At 64.4% G+C, this 18,472-nt stretch overlaps 1 protein-coding gene across 4 annotated transcripts; it reads right to left on the bottom strand.

The window, feature by feature from the left end:
• Nucleotides 1–1,104: 1,104 nt before the first annotated feature.
• On the bottom strand, nucleotides 1,105–16,942 carry SLC4A3 (solute carrier family 4 member 3). Of its 4 annotated transcripts, XM_055345257.1 has the most exons (23): nucleotides 16,881–16,937; nucleotides 16,647–16,766; nucleotides 16,189–16,351; nucleotides 15,310–15,590; nucleotides 15,062–15,177; nucleotides 14,574–14,800; nucleotides 12,918–13,066; nucleotides 12,594–12,774; nucleotides 12,003–12,138; nucleotides 11,435–11,618; nucleotides 10,905–11,004; nucleotides 10,249–10,433; nucleotides 9,359–9,584; nucleotides 8,978–9,196; nucleotides 8,486–8,634; nucleotides 8,106–8,300; nucleotides 7,419–7,637; nucleotides 7,087–7,176; nucleotides 6,453–6,619; nucleotides 5,740–5,993; nucleotides 5,308–5,477; nucleotides 4,972–5,145; nucleotides 1,105–4,359 (listed from the first exon to the last, which is right to left on the bottom strand). In XM_055345257.1, exons 2-23 carry the CDS (start codon nucleotides 16,695–16,697, stop codon nucleotides 4,282–4,284), a joined length of 3,714 nt encoding a protein of 1,237 aa, XP_055201232.1. In that variant the 5' UTR covers nucleotides 16,698–16,766; nucleotides 16,881–16,937; the 3' UTR covers nucleotides 1,105–4,281. The 4 variants fall into 4 exon arrangements, with proteins under 4 accessions (XP_055201232.1, XP_055201233.1, XP_055201235.1 ...); XM_055345258.1 differs by lacking the exon at nucleotides 16,647–16,766 and having other exon boundaries at nucleotides 16,881–16,942; XM_055345260.1 differs by lacking the exon at nucleotides 16,881–16,937 and having other exon boundaries at nucleotides 14,574–14,773.
• Between the last annotated feature and the right edge of the window lie 1,530 nt (nucleotides 16,943–18,472).

The raw sequence follows: 18,472 nt of genomic DNA, 5'->3' as shown, positions 1-18,472 counted from the left end.
AAAACCTTACAAAACAAATAAACAGAGGATTCCCTGTATACCACGTGCACTCCACAACCAGCAGGAAAAAGATGCTCTGGGCCCTCTGTCATTCGCATATTGAAGAACCACTGGTGGAGCAGGAAGGGGACGTAAGCCGGATGTGAGGCCTCCCGCTGATCCGAGCCCCAGGGCCATCTCTCACCCCGTCCATCCCCCATTCGGCTGCAGCCCCTGGGGCCCCCGCGGCACCCTCTCTTTCCCGCCTGCCGCTGTCTGCTCATCAGCCTGGGGTGCAGCACCACCAACAGCTCTCCCTCCAGCTGCCTCAGGAAGAAACCCACGATGCCTCTTTGGACCTAGGGGATATTGTCACCAACAGACACCACAAAGTGACAGCTATAAATGAAACTAACAAACACGAGGACCAAAATATTTTCAGAATTTTTTAACACTTCTACTGGTGTCACCCGTGGCCTTCACTGGACCCTAAATGGAGCAGCACCCTTGACCTCTTGGCCCTGCTTTCTCTGCCACCTGTTCACCCGAAGCCCTCTGTGCACCCCTGTGACCAGCCGCCGTTCACTGTTGATGTTAGAAGCACAAAAACAAAAACAAAAAAAGGCTCAGGCTGGGTCTCTGTCCATCTTACGGCCCTGTGGGAAGACTGACAACCACGAGCCGCAGAGGTGCAGCGGGTGAGGTGCCAAGGCCAGCATGCTGGGGAGCCTCAAATGAAAGTCACTTTGTACGTGTCCCTCAATGCTCTCTTCTCCATACTGTCATCCAGCAGCTTCCAGGCCGCTCTCTCCAGCTGGACCGCCTCCTCTCTGTCCCTCGCCTCCCATGATCCTGGCAGCCCTGTCCCAAGAGCTCCCTGTTGCTCCTCCAGGGCCCCCAGATCCAAGCGGACAGGGCCTCCACGCCTGGAAGACATTCCAAAGGCGGTCTGCTTAGTCCACACTTGACAAAGTTTAATAAAAAGAGACATTTCCGACTAGATTTAAAAAAAAAAAAAATCCCAGCAGAGGTCTCAGAATCTTCAGCCTTCCTTCCAGAAAATAAAACCTACATTGGAGTTTGCTCCTTGCGCAAGTGGAGAGCCACACAACCAGTCAAGTCCTCTCTTTTTGGCAGTTACAGAATTTATTTATCTGGAAACCAGATTCCTCACTTTGGGTTTCCCATGTGCCTCACTGGATTCGAGCCACAGTTCGGTGCTTACCCAGAACCCGTTTTATTTTTCCCAGCAAAGGCTTCATCACCAGCTGCACAGGCAGCGCTCGCCACGGGTGTCCTTGAGCCCTGCTTTGCCTTTCCGTCGCTACTCAGAATTCCCTTTAGAAGCTCTAAGTGTCAACAGGCATGATCATTATTTGAGTCACCTGATACCAGAAGAGATGTCACACGGGCTGCCAAATGGGACACATTACTGCCAGGTTCGGTGCCCTGGAGGAGGGGCCCAGGCAATGCAAGCAGATGGTCTGTGAGCTCCGACAGCCAGAAGCTTTCACGAGGACACAGACATCCTGAGTGAGCTGAATCCCCAGCATGGAATGAGGAGGTGCCAGCCGCCCTCTTTGCTCAAAGTAAAAGAATGAGTTAGCACTTCTCTGGCCCTGACGTGGGCCCAAACCCGTCTGAGAAGGAGAGCTCTGGGCAGCTGCCCAGGAGGCGACTGCAATCCTGTGCAGAAAGCTAATAATCCCACGGCCCCACAATTCTCCTTTCTAGAAGGGTCCTGTCCCACCTCGCATGTGCCCACTCGCCAAGCGGCTTCCAGTCTAAGGCAGGTAGCAGCGGGGCCCGTCCAAAATACCATGGCCTCGGACCTCATCAGAGTCCCCCAGAGCTGTGCCACCAGATGGGGCCGGATGGGCCTCCTCCCTGCTGGTTCCCTCTCCTTCCCCTGGAAGGAGACGTCCTCAATGGAGCCACCCAGGGCCCCAGAACAATGAGGCTAGAGAGTCAGTAAAGATAAAGTCAGAGGAAACAGGCTACGAACGAACGATTGGGGACAAACTAATCATCCAGGTCCCCAGCCAAGCCAGGTGCCTTTCTATGGGCTTGCCACTGTTCCACCGTCCTGGCCTTTCTCTCCTCCATGCCTAACCCCGCCCCACTGTCACTCCCTCCCCTGCCCCCCTCAAGGCACCTACCCATCCTGGCAAACTTTCGGGTAACTGCAACCTCCACAGGCCTCTTGGAGCCCCATCAGGCCCCCACCCTGGGTGAGGAAGGAATCCCCGGCACCCCCAGCGTGCACCTGCACCTGCCTTCCCTCCCTCGGGGGCAGTAAAGGTGGGTGCCAGTGGTGGCTGTCTTCAGGGTTCCAGACTCTCCGGCCTTATTCACGTCCTTCCACACTGGGTGACACGCTCACTAGCCAGAGGTTAGATCTGGTTCTATCTTTTCACCTCCTGTTCTGAGGCCCCAGCACCTAGTTTTACTGAAGGCCACCCTGACACGCCAGCCGGGACCAAGACACATTCCTTTTGAAAAGCCCCCACCCTCTGGTTTCTCACTTCCCAGTTGAGCAACACCCCCCAATTCTCAGCCATTTGCCAGAGGTGACTGACAACCTGTGTCCAAGGAAGAGCCGAGCTTTCCTGGCTCCGGCCACCACCTCCCCTCAGGGGCTCAGGAAGGAGCAGGTTCTTTCCTGTGGGGTCCCAGCATCCCCCAGGCCAAACGGGGAAACTGGCTGCCACCAAGGCCCGGTGTGGAGCCAGGCTACCTGACGGGGCTCAGGAAAGGGACAGAGTCTTGCACACAAAGCCTCTCGGCCAAGGCCACCTGGGCGTGGGGCCCCTGCCATCTCGTGTAGACTCTGCTCTGCACTCGTCTGAGTTCTAGGTTTTTGTGCTTAACCTCAACTTTTGCTCCTGGCACAGTTCCTCTGCAGTTCCACCTGGACTTGGCCAATGTCAAGGAAAAAGGATTTTGTCTTCACACAGGCCAAAGGAGCCAACCAAAGGCCAGGTGGAGTCAGAGGCCACCAGGGGGCCAGGGACCCAGGGGCCGGCTGGAACAGAATGCTGAAAGCTGAATGACAGCCCGGGACCTCTGGAGGGCACATCTCTTCCCTTTCCTCGCAGGGGTCTCTCCCCTTCCTGCTGACCCGCTTGGGGGCTCTAGCTGTTGGCCTGAACAGCAGGGACGAAACTGGAATCGAGAAAGAAGCAGGGCCAGCCCAGGTGGGGCCGAGGGAAGCCCGCTCTGGATGCTCAGGGCCCCGCAGCACCGTGGAACCCCCCAGAACCTCCCCGGAACCTCTCTGGCCCCTCCATGTCTCCCAAGGAGGCATGGAATTTGCTGGAACTGGGGTCTGGGACCAAGAGATCCAGCTGGTCCACCAGATGGCAGTGCTACTCCTGCGCGGAGGCGACAGGGCCCGCAGTGCGGCACAGTGGCCACGTGGGGGCAACACGGGGACCACCGGCTTCCCTTGGCGACTGGTTGCCTAGCAACTGTGACGCAAGGGGCTCCCAGTTTGCACCCTCTTCAAGGCCTCCCAGGTTATTTCTGGCAGAACAGACTGTTGCACAAGGAGTGGCCTCAGGAATCCCCACGCTGCTGCTCTAAAACCGTGAGACTAAAATGGTCCAGGGACCCCAAATCCGGCCCCACCCTGGCGTCTGGGGGACTGGGCTACTGTCCCTGCTCCTCAAGAAGGCCGGGGATCAAGAAAAGAAAACATTTTCCATTCCCTTCCATAGCCCCACAGCCACCGGGACACTGATTTCTCTAAGGTGAAGGCAAAGCGACCTGGCCCTGTCCCCTCCCCCGCACCCTCCCTTCCCAGCAGGGGGTAGATCAGCAGCAGGTGACCTTGAGCCAGACCTTGAGCCTCCCCCGCTCCCCAGCTGGACCTGCAAGGGCTGGGGGGCGGGGGGTGATGATAAGGTCCAGCTCTGACCTTCTGTGGTCTTGAGTCCCTCCCTTCCCGCCGCCCCAAGAATTCTGTCCTTGCCCGAGCCTCTCTCCCTGGTTTTGATGACCCTGAACATAGAATTCTTCTAATTCCAGTTGGATAAGAATGACCAGACCGACCAGAGGTGGAACCAAGAAAGTGAGGCGGACACAAGACACGGAGTGTGGTTATAATGAGCTCAAAGCCTGTGCCGGTCTGGTCTGTGCGAGGGCCCGGGCGCGCCAAGGTCAGGGCCCTGGGCAGAGTCCGCGGGCCGCGGCGTTAGTGGTTCCCGCACGTCTCTGGGTCATGAGGGGCCCGCCGGCCCTGGGCCCAGGTGTGGATCACTAAAGTGTCAGGGTCTCTGAGGGGCACCCCAGTGGGGGGGGTCACACGGGCATGTGTAGCTCGTTGTACTCATCCTGGCCGTCCTCGTCGAAGTTGGGCTCGGCATCCTCGGAGTCCAGCTGCAGAGAGGAGAGGGTGGGAGGGGTGGGGAGGAGGCGCTCCCCCCCCCCCCCCCGCCCCGACCCCCAGCAACTCCTCCTGCAGCCCAGGCCTTGCTGGCTGCCAGGACGAGACCCTAGCTGCAAGCACTTCCCTCCAGCCAAAACCCTCCGGTCACCGCCCCAGTGACACCACCTGATGACAGTAACAGTGACAGCAATGCCCACACATCAGTACTCCCAGCGGCATCTCCTGGTTCCTGTGCCACCTCTGTGCACCACGTTCGGGCAGGTGACTTTTCAAAACCCTCCTCCAGCTCACAAACACAGGGCTCCAGACAGAGGGGTTCAGTGCCATTCGACCCCCCGCGCGTCCCTCGGCTGCGTGCTTTTGTTCAGGACACAGCCTGCACAGCCGTCCCGTGCTCACTTGCCACCGAACCCACCGCGCTCCGTGCTTTACCTGGACTAGTCCTTCACCCTCCCAAGAATTATCTAAGGTAGACTCCCTCAGCAGCCCATTAACACCGTGGAGGTTAGATCACTCGCTCTGACCACACCCCTAGCGGGTGGTGCTGCAGAAACTGGAACCCAGGCCTCCCTGACTCCAGGGCCCCAAGCAGCATCCCTTACCGCCTGCAGCTCCCTGTCCTGGAAGAGCCGGGGCAGAAGGCAGCGTCTCAGGGGCACCGTGAGCAGCAGCAGGAAGGGAAAGGCGAGTGAGGCCGCCGTGGACTTGACCACCCAGAGCAGTGCGATGCAGCTCAGCTGGATGCAGGTGAACAGGTGCATCCGCCACGTCTTCACCTGCAGAATGGGCCTCAAGTCTCACGGCACAGCGCCCGGCCTGCTCCCACCCACGTCTTGGGGGACCCAGCTCCGCAGGTCACTCTGTCCATCTCCCACCCAGGAACCCCTCGGACCCCCTCCCTGTCACTCCCTTCCTCGCCCCCACACCCCCGGCCCTACCTTGGTCACATAGGGTTGCTCGGGATGGTGTTTTGCCGGCATGAGGATAAGCAACAGACGCTGGGAGAGCTGGATACCGGACAGGGACGTGACCCCCATGTACAGGAAAATCCCAAAGAGCACAGCCAAGGGGATCCGGCGCAGCACAGCCCCCATGACGATGGACAGGCCTGGAGGAGGGGACACGGACCTACCTGACCCCTCGGACAGCCCCCATGAGAATGGACGGGCCTGGCAGAGAGTGGTAAAGAGCTCATAGGGTGTTACAGGGGCAGGTTGGGGTCAGAGCAAGTGCGGGACATGATGCGTCTGGAGACTCAGAAGGGACCTGAGTCGAGCCTGGGAGACAGAGTGGATTTAAGGCCACAGGGACCACAAGAAGTCAAGCGTGTGGACGGGGGCACGGGGGCCCGGCGAGGTGGGTGCCCTCACCCACGAGGCTGGCGATGAGCACTCCGGTGACCCGCTGCTCCCGCACCTCCTGGATCTGGGGCTTGTCGCCGGGCGCGATGGCTGTGCGCATAACAGTCAGTGCGTTCACGTGCGTGACCGAGCGGACAGTGGCAGCCGTGAGCCAGGGCAACCCGAACAGCCCACACAGCCCCCCCAGGGAGCCGATGAGCAGCAGGTCCAGGTGGAAGCCGGAGCCCTTGAGCAGCCTGCGAGCCTTCTGGCTGACGATGAGCCTGTGGGGCCAGGCCGGGGAGCAGGGTGAGCGGCGGGGAGGCCAGGCCGGCCATGGGGCCAGCGCAGGGCAAGGACGGGCACTGAGGCGCGCCCCCCAACGATCTGTCAGCTTCCTCTTTCCAGTTCCCAAAGTGGTGTTCTCACATTTAAGCAAATGTGAGCTAAAAACCTCATCGTGTGGATATTTAAAACACCACCGAAGCCAGATGCTCGGTCTCACCACATTGTGGTTCAACCAAAATGAGACACACGTGAGCATCACTGGGTGAGAGGACGCACTGCCAGAGCGTTGCGAGGACTGCCAAGTGCCGCCCTGCAAATGCTGGCGGGGACAGACGGAGACCGCGTCACAGCACTGCAGGGAAACCGCGCCCCGGGCCAAGTGCGCCCAGGCCACCACCCCGCTGCTTCCCGCTCCTCCCCCACCTGCCCCCCCCCCAGGGTCCCCCAGCGCTCACGCAGTGATTTGCGTCTCCATGAAGATGAGGATGAGGACCAGGAGGGCGGGGACGGCAGCTGCCACCATCATCCAGGGCGGGAAAGGACGGGCACTGCCCAGGGGCGGGATGAACCACGTGCGCTTATGAGGGGACGTCACGGAGAGCCCCGTGGGCACCGTCAGCTTCTGCATAGCGGGAAGGAAGACAGGGTTCAGGGACACCGCCTCCCCAGGGTAAGGACCCCACGGAGCAGCTGCTCCAACCAAGTTCTGTGTTCCCAGTACCAGCGTTCCAGGAAACCTGAAGGTGAACAGGTTTGGAGGAAATTAGTTGTCCGTCTTCCAAAGTCCCCCCAAGGGTCTGGTAGAGGACAGAGGATGATATCCTTTCTCCCCAAGCCCCAGGGATGCCTGTCATTTGGGCCCCAGGCCCATACCTGCCCCAGGAATCTCGGCCAAGGGCCCTACATGGACACAGATCCCTGGCTGGCCTCCTCAGCTGCCCCCAGCCCACCCGCCCCGCGGGGCCCCAGCAGGTCACTACTTCACTAAAAAAGCTGAATCCCACCCGTGATGGTGGCCCTGCGGCAACGGGAATGTGTCGTGACCTCCCTCTCAAGACGCCAGGTGGGAGGGAGGCGGGGTTTGCTCACCTGGGTGTAGGTGTCTGTGATGGAGTAATCCACGAGGACCATCACCAGAATGGAAATGGGGATGCCAAAATCCCCAATGATGCGGCGAGCCTTGAGGGGGCCACGGGGGGGAAGGAGCGTAAGGTGGAAGTGAGGGCAGGAGACTCACACTCCCAACGCTCTGGGGTCTGAGCTGGTCCCTCGAAATCCCACGGGGGTGCCGCCCAGCTCAAGAGGGCACCCCGGCCTGATTAAACCTCTTTGAAGCTCCTGACCGGGAGGGACTGCACCGATTTGGTTTAGGGCCACGGGTTGACCTGGAGAACTCCGGACGGGGGCTCCCCACCACACACCTTGCCACCCAGGAAGCGGCTGTTCCTGAACTTCCGCAGGAAGAAGGCAATGAGAAAGGTCCCCAGCATGAGGATGAGGGACAGCAGGGCCGTGTTGGGCTGGTTCCTCGGGCCGGGTGGCCCCTCGGTGGGGGGCAGGGCACTCCCATTCAGCTCCAGCCCAGCCTCCAAAGCCCCCTCGGGGGGGTAGAATGGCAGCAGTGGGTGCTCCGTGAACACCTGTGCGAGTTACAAGGTTGCCCTAGCACTCACCTGGGCAGGTGACCCTAATTTTATCAGCCTGATTTCACACAGTTGTGGGGAGGCCACAATGACCCCTCACATACCTGACCAGGCAACAGTATTCCACGACATCCAACTACATCACACGCGCACATGCATGCACATGCACACGTGCACACACAGACACACTCCCCTACAGAAGGAGCCCCATGGCGCTGACCGTGCCCCACACCCTCACATGGTGCAGCCCTGCTGGGGTTCTAACCTGTACCCTCTGGTGCGACTCCCTGCCCTTCAGCTCTGACCTGCCCAGGGCTCCCACCCCCCACGCCCACACCCGCAGAGCCCTCTTCCTTGTCCCCTCTGCTCCCAGGGCTCCATGCCGCCCCCTCCCACGCTCTCCTCCCCAGGGTGCTGCCCAGCGCCCCCCCCCACGCCTCCCCCAAAACCTCTCTGGACCCCCACCTTGTAGAGCTTGTGGAAGGTCTCATAGATGAAAATAAGCGAGATGAGGAAGGCAAAGATCTCCTGGGTGAAAGGTGAGATATAGCGGACCAGGAAGCTGCCCTCAGCGGCCACCAGGGCAAGGACGAAGACCACCAGCCACAGGCCGACCCACACCCGGCCGGTGAGGTACTCCAGGTCCTGGGATCGGCAGAACTGGAGGCCAGGAGGAAGGTGCGGTTACCCACAGCGGGCTGCCCGGGGACACTGGGCCCCGGGGGAGGGGCAGGCAGGGACGGGGGTGAGCTCCACAGGGGGAGCGGGAGAGAGACCGCAGGGACCCATCGCCTGGGCCAAGGGACGGGACCTGAGATCCCTGGGGGGGGGGGGGAAGTAGTCACCTTGAAGAAGGCTTCTTCGAAGACCAGCAATGGCCCCGAGAAGCCGACCACAAGCAGCGGCTGGGCCCCCAGTAGGGAGAAGAGGACGCCAAGCACCGCCGTGGACACAATCAGCTCCGACACGCCCATCAGCCCTTCCGTCTTCTCCCCTGGCACAGATGAGGGTCAGCGGGGGCACCCTGGCCCGGCCCCCCGTCTCATCTAGCTTACCCTGACCTGGGGACCCAACTCCAACAGAGCAGCCCATCCCTCCCAGCTCCCTCACCACCAGCCCCCTCAGCACCCACCCCCGTCATCACAGGTCCCCCACCCCTTGCACCTTTCCTGCCCCCTCTCACTTTCTAGATCCCCTGATCAGCAGCTCTTTGAGACGGTCACGCTAGAGGTTATCCCCACTCACCCATCAGCACCCTGAGGGGATCACTAGGGTCCTGTGACCACAGACTTGCAAGTGACACTGGGTCCCCTCCCCTGGCCCACCCTCCACCTCACCTAGCAGCCCCCCGAAGGTGATGGCAGGGCTGAGGGCGGCGAAGTAGATGAAGAGCACGGCTGCCACGCACTGGGAGTGCAGGGCGTCTCGCAGGTCACTGGGGTAGTGTGGGTACCGGCGCTTCACGTCCCGCACGAGCCCCCCGAACACCGAGCCAGTCCGCAGCAGGGGGTCATCTTCGGGGGTTGCCTCGGAGCCACCCAGCTCCAAAGACAGCTCTGGGGGAACAAGGGGCCGCTGGAGCACAGGCCACCCACCCCTCCTGCCAGGGAGTCCCGGGCTCAGTCCCTCCCATGGGGGCACCCAGGAGTTAGGAAGTCAGGACAGGCTGGGCTCATGAGCTGAGGGGTCCGGGGGGTATGGGCCCCAAAGGCTCTGACCTTTCCCGGGGGCCACATAGCTCCCCGGCGTGGTCAGCTCCACCTTGGTCTGTTCCCGCTCCCGCCGCTTCCGCAGCAGCTCGCGCTGGAAGGCGGCCACGGAGCGCAGCAGGTCGCGGCCCTCCACCTCGGATGGAGGAATCACGATGCTGCCGTCCAGGAACTCACTGATGGCGCTCAGGAGGTCCTGCCGGTCGTCTGCCTGGTAGGCGGCCTCATGGAACAGCTGGGGGGCAGGAGAGGCAAGGGCTGAGCCACCCAGAGAGCCCCCGGAGGGCTTCCGGGAGGAGGCATTGGGCCATCACAGAGCCAGAGGCAGGGTGGACGTCTGGCCACGTACACAGATCCAGTACAATTGTCAACAAAACATTGACTCCTGTTCCTGCCGGCTGGCGACAGGCCACAACCCTGAACCTCCAAGGGCCTTCTATTCCTCCAGGAGCTTCCAGGCTTTTCCACGATGCAACGACTACAGGGGCGACCACAGGGGCCCCCAGAACCATCCAGACTGGAGTTCTCACCCCTACAGGTTGGTCAGTTAGTGTTTCCAACATCCCCCCAGCTCCGGGAGCTTCCTGTCCAGGCCGAGGGGCAGCCGCAGCGGAGAAGGACAACACAGCCAGCGCCCCCGTCAAGTCTCATGTCTCATCCAAACTTGGGGGCCTTTCTCTCCCCCGTCAGCCACCTCCTCTTCCCACAGCCCAGCCCAGGGCTCCCTCTTCTCCCCTCGGCCAACAGCTCCCCCTCCCACCGCCCCAGAGCACAGCCTCCACCCAGAAGGGCTTCTCGCGCCCCCGCACCCATGGGCGCCAGTGTAGGCGGGCAGGTGAGCGACAGGGCAAGAGGAGGCCCCGGGGGCGAACGGGCCCAGAGGTGGGTGCAGGACCCACCTTGTCGGACATGAGGGTGGCGATGGAGCGCCCAAGCTCATGGTAGTCAGTGCTGGTGTGGCTGGGACCCAGCATCACAAAGAGGAAGCGAACGGGCACCGGGACTTCAAGCACAGATTCCAAGAGCACAGCCTCATTCAGGCGTACAAAAGCTGCCGCCGGCTGCTCCAAGAAAGGCACACAGCCTGGGGGAAGAGTAAGGCACGGCATAGGGGGGGGCACTGGGCAAAGAGGATCCGTCCAGGCTGGGCCCGGAGAAAACACCTGTGGCCACGCCGTACAGTTGAGCAGGCTGTGCACTGCACAAAGAAACCCCATTCTAAGGAAACCCTATTCGCGTATACGCTCACGTATTGATTATGATTCACCAGGAGGTGAAAAGTTAACGGTCTCCAAGAAAGAGCATTTCTTTTTAATTCTCACAAAAGTGCTACATGGACTAGCAAGCAGTCCAAGAGAGCGGAACACTGTACGGGAAGCAAGCAGAGGACCGTGAAAGAGCGAGCTGGGGCACGCCGGGCTGTCAGGAAAGGCAGGAGGGACATGCCGTCGGGGGCCTGGCTGGGGCTGGAAGGAGAAGCTGCAGGCCAGAGCCCAGGACCCGCAGACACGGTGGAAGCACCCGCACCCGGGGAGGGGGCCCCCTGCCTCCTCACCCACGAGCACAACAGTGGCCTCAGCATCTTCGGGGATCTTCTCCAGCAGCTTCAGACTTTTTCCCCGGTGACCGTCTCCCCCGGGCATGTGGAGGGGCTTCTGAGGACGCAGAACTGGAATAGGGCTGGGACCCTGACCGGAGGCCGTGGCAGGCCCTGCCATCCCTTGCTCCAGCCCTGGGCCTGTGCCCTGTTTTCTCCCTCCCCGGCCAGGAGAGGGACCGTCGATGATGTGCCCCACGTCAGGAGGAGACCACGCGGGCTGTGGCCGCCTCCTCCAAGCTGCCCCCCACCACCCCGGCCCTGTCTGGTAGAAACGGGTCCCGTGGATCTGCTGCATCATCCCATCCACACCTCCCGTCTCTTTAGGGCAGGGGCCTCCACGCATGTCTGCTACAGACCCCCCCACGTGCCCCGTATGGTGCCAGGCACCCGACCTTCCTGACTGGCGCAGGGAAGCCATCAGTGGCCTCCAGTGAAACCAGAAGCCCCCTCAGTTCCCCAGCCCAGGTCTGAGCAAGGCGACTGACCTCCTTGGCATCGGGGTCGTGAGGCCAGAGTGGGGCTGGCTCCCCGACGTCATCGGACATGGTGGGCACCGCCCCGTCAGGGCCGTGGCTGGGGGTTGGGTGATGATTCCCCAGGACCGAGTTCACGCTGGAGCTGGAGGGGTTGCGGGGAAAGAAGCCGCTGTCCTTGTCATCATTGGGATGGCTGTGAAGAGGGCAGAGGCGGCGAGGCAAGTTAGGGAGAGAGGTGTTTTTTTTGTTTTTTGTTGTTGTTTTTTTTTAGGTATCTGTCATACTTGGCAGAGCACTTGGATTTGAGTCCCTGGATTGCCCTGAACTAGAAACAGGCCTTAAGTAAGTCAGCTGCAAGTAAGTCAGCCTGGGGGCTGAGCGGTGGAGGGTCGGGGCCTCTCCCCCCGCCCGCCCCCCAGTGTAAGGAGGAACCCTCTACTGGCTGGTGCTGTCCGAACGCGCCAGGAGGGAGATCCCCGTGGCTTGGGTCATTCAGGCAGAGGCTAGAAAGCCCCACGGGAGAGTCTGTGCTCCTGGAAGGCCCCTCCCAGCCCTCCCGCCCCCGCCGCCCTGGCACCTGTGTTTCAGTAGGAGGGTGCGCAGGACACTGGCCCTGTCCTCCGGACGGATCTGGTCAGACACGATCATGGTCTCCACCACGAGGTGCGCGATCCCCGGCAGGGTGGTCTGCTCCAGGTCCAGGAGGGCGGCTCCTGGGGGCACAGTGGGGGGGCGGTCCCATCAGAGGGGAGCAGCCACCCCAGCTGCCCTGCTCCCCGAGGGCAGGCAAACCGGCCGGGGGAGCCAAGCACCCGACGTGCACAGGCAGACACGCGGCGCTACGTGGCACGGCCGAGCCACACGGGGTGGGGGGGGTGTGCGAAGGGGCACAAGAGCAAGGGCGCAGCCCCCCCAAACCCAGGGAGGGGGGTCCCTTGTTAGTTTGCGGCACGTGGCCTGGGGTCTTCTCTGGCCGGGTGCTGTGGGGGTCCCCGCGGCACAGCCCCACGCCCAGAGCCTACGGCCACGCAGGCAGCCGACATGCCAGGCCAGCCCGGGCGCGGGACCCCGGGGGGGAGGTCCCAGGGCTGCCCGGGCTGCTGCGGCCAACGCCCTGGGCTATGAAGGCGGCAGGGCCCCGCGCCGACCCGCAGGGCCATGGTCCTACCGTGGGCGATGGTCCTCCTGAGCTCCAGGAGGCTGCGGAACGAGAGCGAGGCCACGTGGGGCTTCCCCCAGCGCTCCGTCTCCTCCTCCACGTCCTCCTCGAACTTGATCCAGCGCGCCGTCTCCCGCCAGTGGGGCTCCTGGCTGCGGTCCAGCGTCAGCTCATTCAGCTCCACAAACACCTAGGGCCAGGGCGCCAGGGTGAGGGTCTGGGCGCCCGGGGCGGGGTGGGGGGGCAGCCGGCCGGCAGTGGCCTCCAGCGGGGGGGAGGGAGCCTCTGGGGAGGACAGGGGAGAGGGGCCCGGGCCACCCCAGCCTCCTGGACCTCGTGAGGCCTCCGATCCAGCTGCTTCTTCTTCTTCTTCCTGCGCAGGACTGGGGCCAGGCCACCGGGGCTGCCCCTGCCGCCCTGCGTCCGAGACGGCTTCTTCACTAGGTGCCGCCGCACACCAGGGTTGTCCTCCAGCCGGTGACCTGCAGGCAAGGCGGGGTGCTGGTCCCAGGGGTCCGGCTGGGGGCCTGAGGGGCACGGCCGACCCCGCCACCCCCTGCTCTGCCCAGCCAGAGGCCACGTCTACACAACCACGGGGTCCAGCACGGCCACGTCAGAGGCCACTGGCCAAGCCGCTGTCAAAAGGCAAACCCCAACTCAGCCCACGGCCCCCGCTGCCTGCCCTGCCCCACGGCCCCCGCCTCTTGCTCTGGGGCCACCACCTCCATCGAGTCACCAGGCCCCCAGCACTTGCCCGGTGCCCGCTCTCAGCGCCCACGTCGCCCGCACAGATACACAACGGGCAGGCTCAAGCAGCGCTCCGTCCCCTCCTCCCTGCCTGCCCGTCCAGGCCAGCAGCTGCGGAAAGGCCAGCTGCCCTGCTACTCACAAGCTGGTCCCCCTGCCACGGGGCTCAGCTGGCCCTGGGGGGGTTCCCACAGGTCACCGTCCTCAAGGTCCAGCACCAACATCTCCAAGTCCTCTGAGGCCAGAGAGTCTCGCGTGCTGGGGGCTGGGGCCATCCAAGGGCCCCGACCCTCGGCCTCCCCAGGCCCGGGGCCCGGCGGCCTGTTGGGCTCTGCGGCCTCCTCCAGCAAGCTCATCATTCTCCCAGCGGCCGAGCCCTGGCCCCTGCCCGCTGTCTCCCAGAGCCCTGGCTCTCCTAAAGGGTGGCAGCCTGGACCAGTGGTCTTTGTTCAACCAGAGCCTCCTGACCTCCCACAGCCCCAGGCCTGCTCCCTGCTGCTTCCAGCCCCCACCCAGAGTCTGTAAACACACCCTCCCCCTTGACCACCCCCCCCCCACTGCTGCCATCGGATTGTTCCTGTCCCTGTCCTCAGGCCCTGGCAACTTTCCATGACGTACTGAGCTCCAAGCCCTCCCCACCAACCCCCGCCCACACGCCATGCTTCCAAGGGGGAGGGAGGTGGGGTCAGTGATGCCCCCGGCCTGGGCACCGAGCCCCGTGGGTGATGACAGGTGGTACAGAAACCAGAGCGCTGATAAGATGGAAGGAATGTGCCGAGATCACAGCCAGGCCCTGCCGAGGGTGGTGTGAGAAGCAGGGTTCCCCCGCCCCCCCGAATGTAGGGAGAAGCAGGACCTGGAAGAGTGGCTCACCCTCAGGGGGCTGGCATGAAGAAGACAAAAAAGAGTTTGCCCTGAGAAGAGAAGCCTTGGGGGTGGCGGATATAATGTCCCCAAATGTCACGTGGAAGGAGGGGGTTGCCTTATGCAGGGGGTGACTCAGAGGACAGAATCAGGACAGAAGGGCAGAGGTGTCACGAAGTGAAATCTCAACTCTGGTAGCCAGAGAGACGGCTTGGTGAGGTAGTGAGCTCCCCGTCCCTGGCCATATGCCAGCAGATGGGGATACGACCGAGGGGACTCAGCACTGGGTTGGGGAGACCCCAGAGCTTCTCCAAGGCCCCTCCCGGGCAGGGCACCCAAAGGGGTGGGCCATGGGGGTCGCCACAGGGTGTCACTCACTCTTCATGTCATCCAGGTCCGCGGAGCCCAGCATCTGGGCCTCTGCCTCATCGGTGGGCACCTGCTGCTCCGGGCCACCTGGGCTGCCCAGGGCACTGCCGGGGCACAGCCGCTCCCGCAGGTCGTAGCTGGCCGATGGGCTCCAGGGCCGGCTCTTCTCCCCAGCGACTCGGGGGACCCGCGCCCGGGGGCTCGAGGAGCTGAGGAGGCACCATGGCAGCCTTGGACTTGATGGGGAATCACGGCGGAGACGGGCCAGGTTAGGGGGGTCCTTTGCCCTCCCCCAGCTCGGGGTCCTAGAGTCCTCCTGGGTGGAGAAGGACGCTCCCCCCCCCGCCTCCCCGCCCCCATCTTACTGCCCCCCACCCCCTCCCCCGGACACCCTCTCTCTCCTCCTGGTCCATCCCCGCCCCCTCCCCTCTCCTCCCCAGGACAGTCCCCGGGGACCCGGGGGAGCCTGGGGCCTGCTGCGGGCTGGAGGCCAGTACCTGACTGCCGGCGGGGCGCTCTTGTCAGAGCCAGGGCCCCCCGAGGCTGGGGGCTTGGCGCAGGCGGCCCTCCCGGAGAGGCCAGGGCTGTCCTCCTCATCGCTGCCGATGGAGAACTGGGGACAGACGCGGGTGCCCTGGGTCCCTGGGCCGCCTCAGCCCCCGCCCCCCCAGGCAGCCCGGACCCCTCTGCTGCATCCTCTCTGCACCCCCCAGAAGCCAGTCCCCTTTCAAGGGCACACCCCTACCTTTGCTTTCTGGGGAGACCCTGAGGGCGGGGGCTCCGCGGGCTCTGCCTCAGATTCCCCTTCCTCTTCCTCCTCATCGTCCTCCTCCTCCTCCTCCACTCCAGCTCCCCCCTCCTCCTGGATGGGAGGGGTCCCCTCGGAGGGGGGAGCCGAGGTTCTCTCCTTCTTCCTCTTCCTTCTGGTCTGCCGGGCAGAGGTGGGGGGCAGTCGCCGCAGCTTGTGGGGCGGAGGCAGGCGCGCCGAGAGCGGGTGGTGGGTGTGGTGGGATGTGTGCCGGTGAACTGGGGGTGCAGGAGAGCCGGTTGGGGTCCCCACAGCACAAGGGGGCCCCTCACCACCCCGGGGCACACGCCTTATTCTAGCTCAGGGCCTCAGACAAGGTCACCCTAGTCCTTCCTGGAGGGCCAGGCTCCCCCTGACACCTGTGTCCACGTCCAGCCACTGGTAAGGCCTGGCAGAGCGGGGACCGGGAGTCCGGAGTCGTGAGCGAACGGGGGCCTGGGGGGCGTGGGAGGCCACGACACGGCAAGGGCGGGGGGAGGTACGGGGAAGCGCTGAGGGAGGTGAGGAGGCAGGGACAAGAGAGCGGGCCGGGCTAGGGCACAGCCATGGTGGGGGAGATGAAGGTCACCGAGGTGGGCCTCGGGTCCCCTGCCTACGTCTCCCCTGTGTCTGGGGCCCGGCTCCCCTGGAAGGCGGACAGGCGATGGGTGAGTGAGGCAGGATGACTTAACACGGCATGGTGGCCCCGCACAGCGTCCAGCACAGCGTCCAGCACAAGATGGCACTGGGTGACCAAGCCAGTGGTGAGCACGGTGATGGTGGCAATGAAGGTGATGGTGGTGAGGGCGGCCACCCTAGGGGCCCCGGGCTACCCACACTCAAAGTCCCGCTCGCTGTAGCTGCGGCTGGGCTTCTCGGGGTCCCGGGCCGGGGGCTTGCTGATGAGGTCCCCAAACCTGCTCACAGCCAAGGTCTTGCCCAAGTCGTCGTCCTCCTCCAGGTCTGGACTCAGAGGCGGCTCCTCCAAGGGCACCCGGACCTGCGGGCTCACACGGCGTCTCCTAAGGACCCCGGCCCGACGCCCCCGCGCCCCCACCCAGTGCTGGGGCGGCGCCCGCTTGGCCGCCCCCTCCCTGCGCCCCTTCCCCGTGGGCCCGGGCGAGCCGCGGGGCGCCAGCAACCAGAGATCCCAAAGGCGCTCGGGTCCCCGCCTCCGGCCCGGCCCTGGACGGGGGTCCGGGGGTCCCGGGGTCCCGGGGTCCCGGGGTCCCGACGCCCGCCTGCCCCGCCCCCGCCCCCGCCCCGCCCCGCCCCCGCCCGCGCGCGGCCGTCACCTGGGGGAGGGGGGAGGCGCCCCCGGGCGGCGGGATCGCTCCGTTGGCCATGGCCGCTCACTGGGGGGCCCGCGACCCGGCCGAGAAGAGGGGGGCGCTGCGGGGGCCGCGCGGGGGGCCCTGCGGGGGAGCGCGGGTCAGCAGCCCGCCCCGCGCCCCGCCAGGCCCCGCCGCCCCGCGCCGCCCCGCGCCGCCCCGCGCCGCCCCGCGCCGCCCCGGCCCGGCCCGCGCTACCTCGGGGCTCGGGCGCGCGCGGGGCCTGCGCCGGCCGCCGCGCCCCATCGCCCTGCCGCGCGCTCCCCGGGGGCCCCGCCACGAGCCGGCGGCCACGAGCGGGCGGACGCAGGCGCCGAGCCCAGCCGCAGCCCGGCCCCACCTCCTCGCGCTCGGCTCCGCAGCTCCGCCGCCGGCCGCACAATGGCAGCGGGCGGGCCGTGACTCACCCCGCCCCGGCCGCCGGCCCCACGCGCGGCCCCGCGCACCCCCCCCCCCGCCAGCCCTTCCCGGGGCGCCCCACGCCGGGCGGGGACGGGAGCGCGGCCCTGCAGTCCCACGGGCCCCGGATGGCTCCCGCGCTTCGCTTCCCCCGCCCCCGCCCCCGCCCCCGCCCCTCGGGAGCCCCGGAGACACCCCTACACCACGCGCGCCCCTCGGGCCTGGGCCTAGCGGACGAGCGCACCCGCGCCCCCTCGCCCTGTGGTCCCGGCGCTGCCTCCAACGACGCCTGCTTCTGCCGCGCGGGCACCACCCCGCACTTGACCTTGGCACATTACCTGCCCTCCGGCTCCCCCTTCTTTGGCCTGGAGCGGGACTGGGCTCCCGGGTGCATCCAGCCCTAGCTCAGGGTCCACACCTCCCCTCCCATCCTCCACCCCCTGGGCTCACACCTCCTTTTCCAGGGGCAAAGGTCTTTGCAAAGACCTGTGGGATGCCACCCTGACCTCTGGTGTCTGGCTGAAACCGGGCCCCTAGCGCAAGGCGACGTCCTCAATATGCCTTAAGGCCCTAGGGAGGCCAGGTCCCTGAATCCTTGGGGAGACGAAGAGGATGTGGGGGCAGATGAAGGTGGGCAGCTCAGAGAGGGAAACACACTGCAGAGGGGGTATGGGGGACAGGCAGGGTGCTGGACGTGATGGCGCTCCGCGTGAGCAGCAGGTTTCACCCCGTGACCTTGAGCGTGTAACACTCCCACCCCGGCCCTCATCTGGGTCTCAGCTCAACCCCAAAGGAAGATTTTCTACATTCAAAGCCACACCAAGGGGAGGCGGGGAGGGCAGCTCAGGTCTGAGAACACCCACTGGCTTTGCGCCACCCCAGGCCCTGTCCATACCCAGGTCAGCCTCCCCACAACAGACATGCGTGACCCTGCCGTGGTCACAGCTGGGAAGCAGGCTGCCCATCCGGCATCAGGGGTGTATACAAGGTGACTGTGGGAGCCCGAGCCATTTAACTGCGCCCCCCCCCTTAACACCAAAGGACATGTGCTTGGCCTCCCCATCTCGCAGGGCGCCGAGAGAATGAGTCAGGACCGCAGGGTGAGTTGCTAGCTGTGTAAGTGAAGTGTGTGAACTGTGCCCCAGAACTCGGGGTGCAAGACCCATGTGTTACAGATTGAATTATGTCGCCACCAAACTTTTGTGTTGAAGTTCTGATCCCAGGCACCTCTGGAGGTGACCTTATATGGAAATCACCTAGTTAGAGATGTTCCGGTGAGGTTGTTCCGGTGAGGTCCTACAGGGTTAGGGTGGGCTCCCTTTTTCAATATGACTGGTGCTGTTATGAAAAGGGGAAATGTGGACACCGACGTGCCCTCAGGGAGGACACCA

The sequence above is a fragment of the Nyctereutes procyonoides genome, unplaced genomic scaffold (genome assembly GCF_905146905.1).
Source record: "Nyctereutes procyonoides isolate TBG_1078 unplaced genomic scaffold, NYPRO_anot_genome, whole genome shotgun sequence".
NCBI classification, from domain to species: Eukaryota; Metazoa; Chordata; class Mammalia; order Carnivora; family Canidae; genus Nyctereutes; species Nyctereutes procyonoides.
Note: the sequence above shows the minus strand (reverse complement) of the source record. Positions and strands in the feature narration are given on the sequence as shown.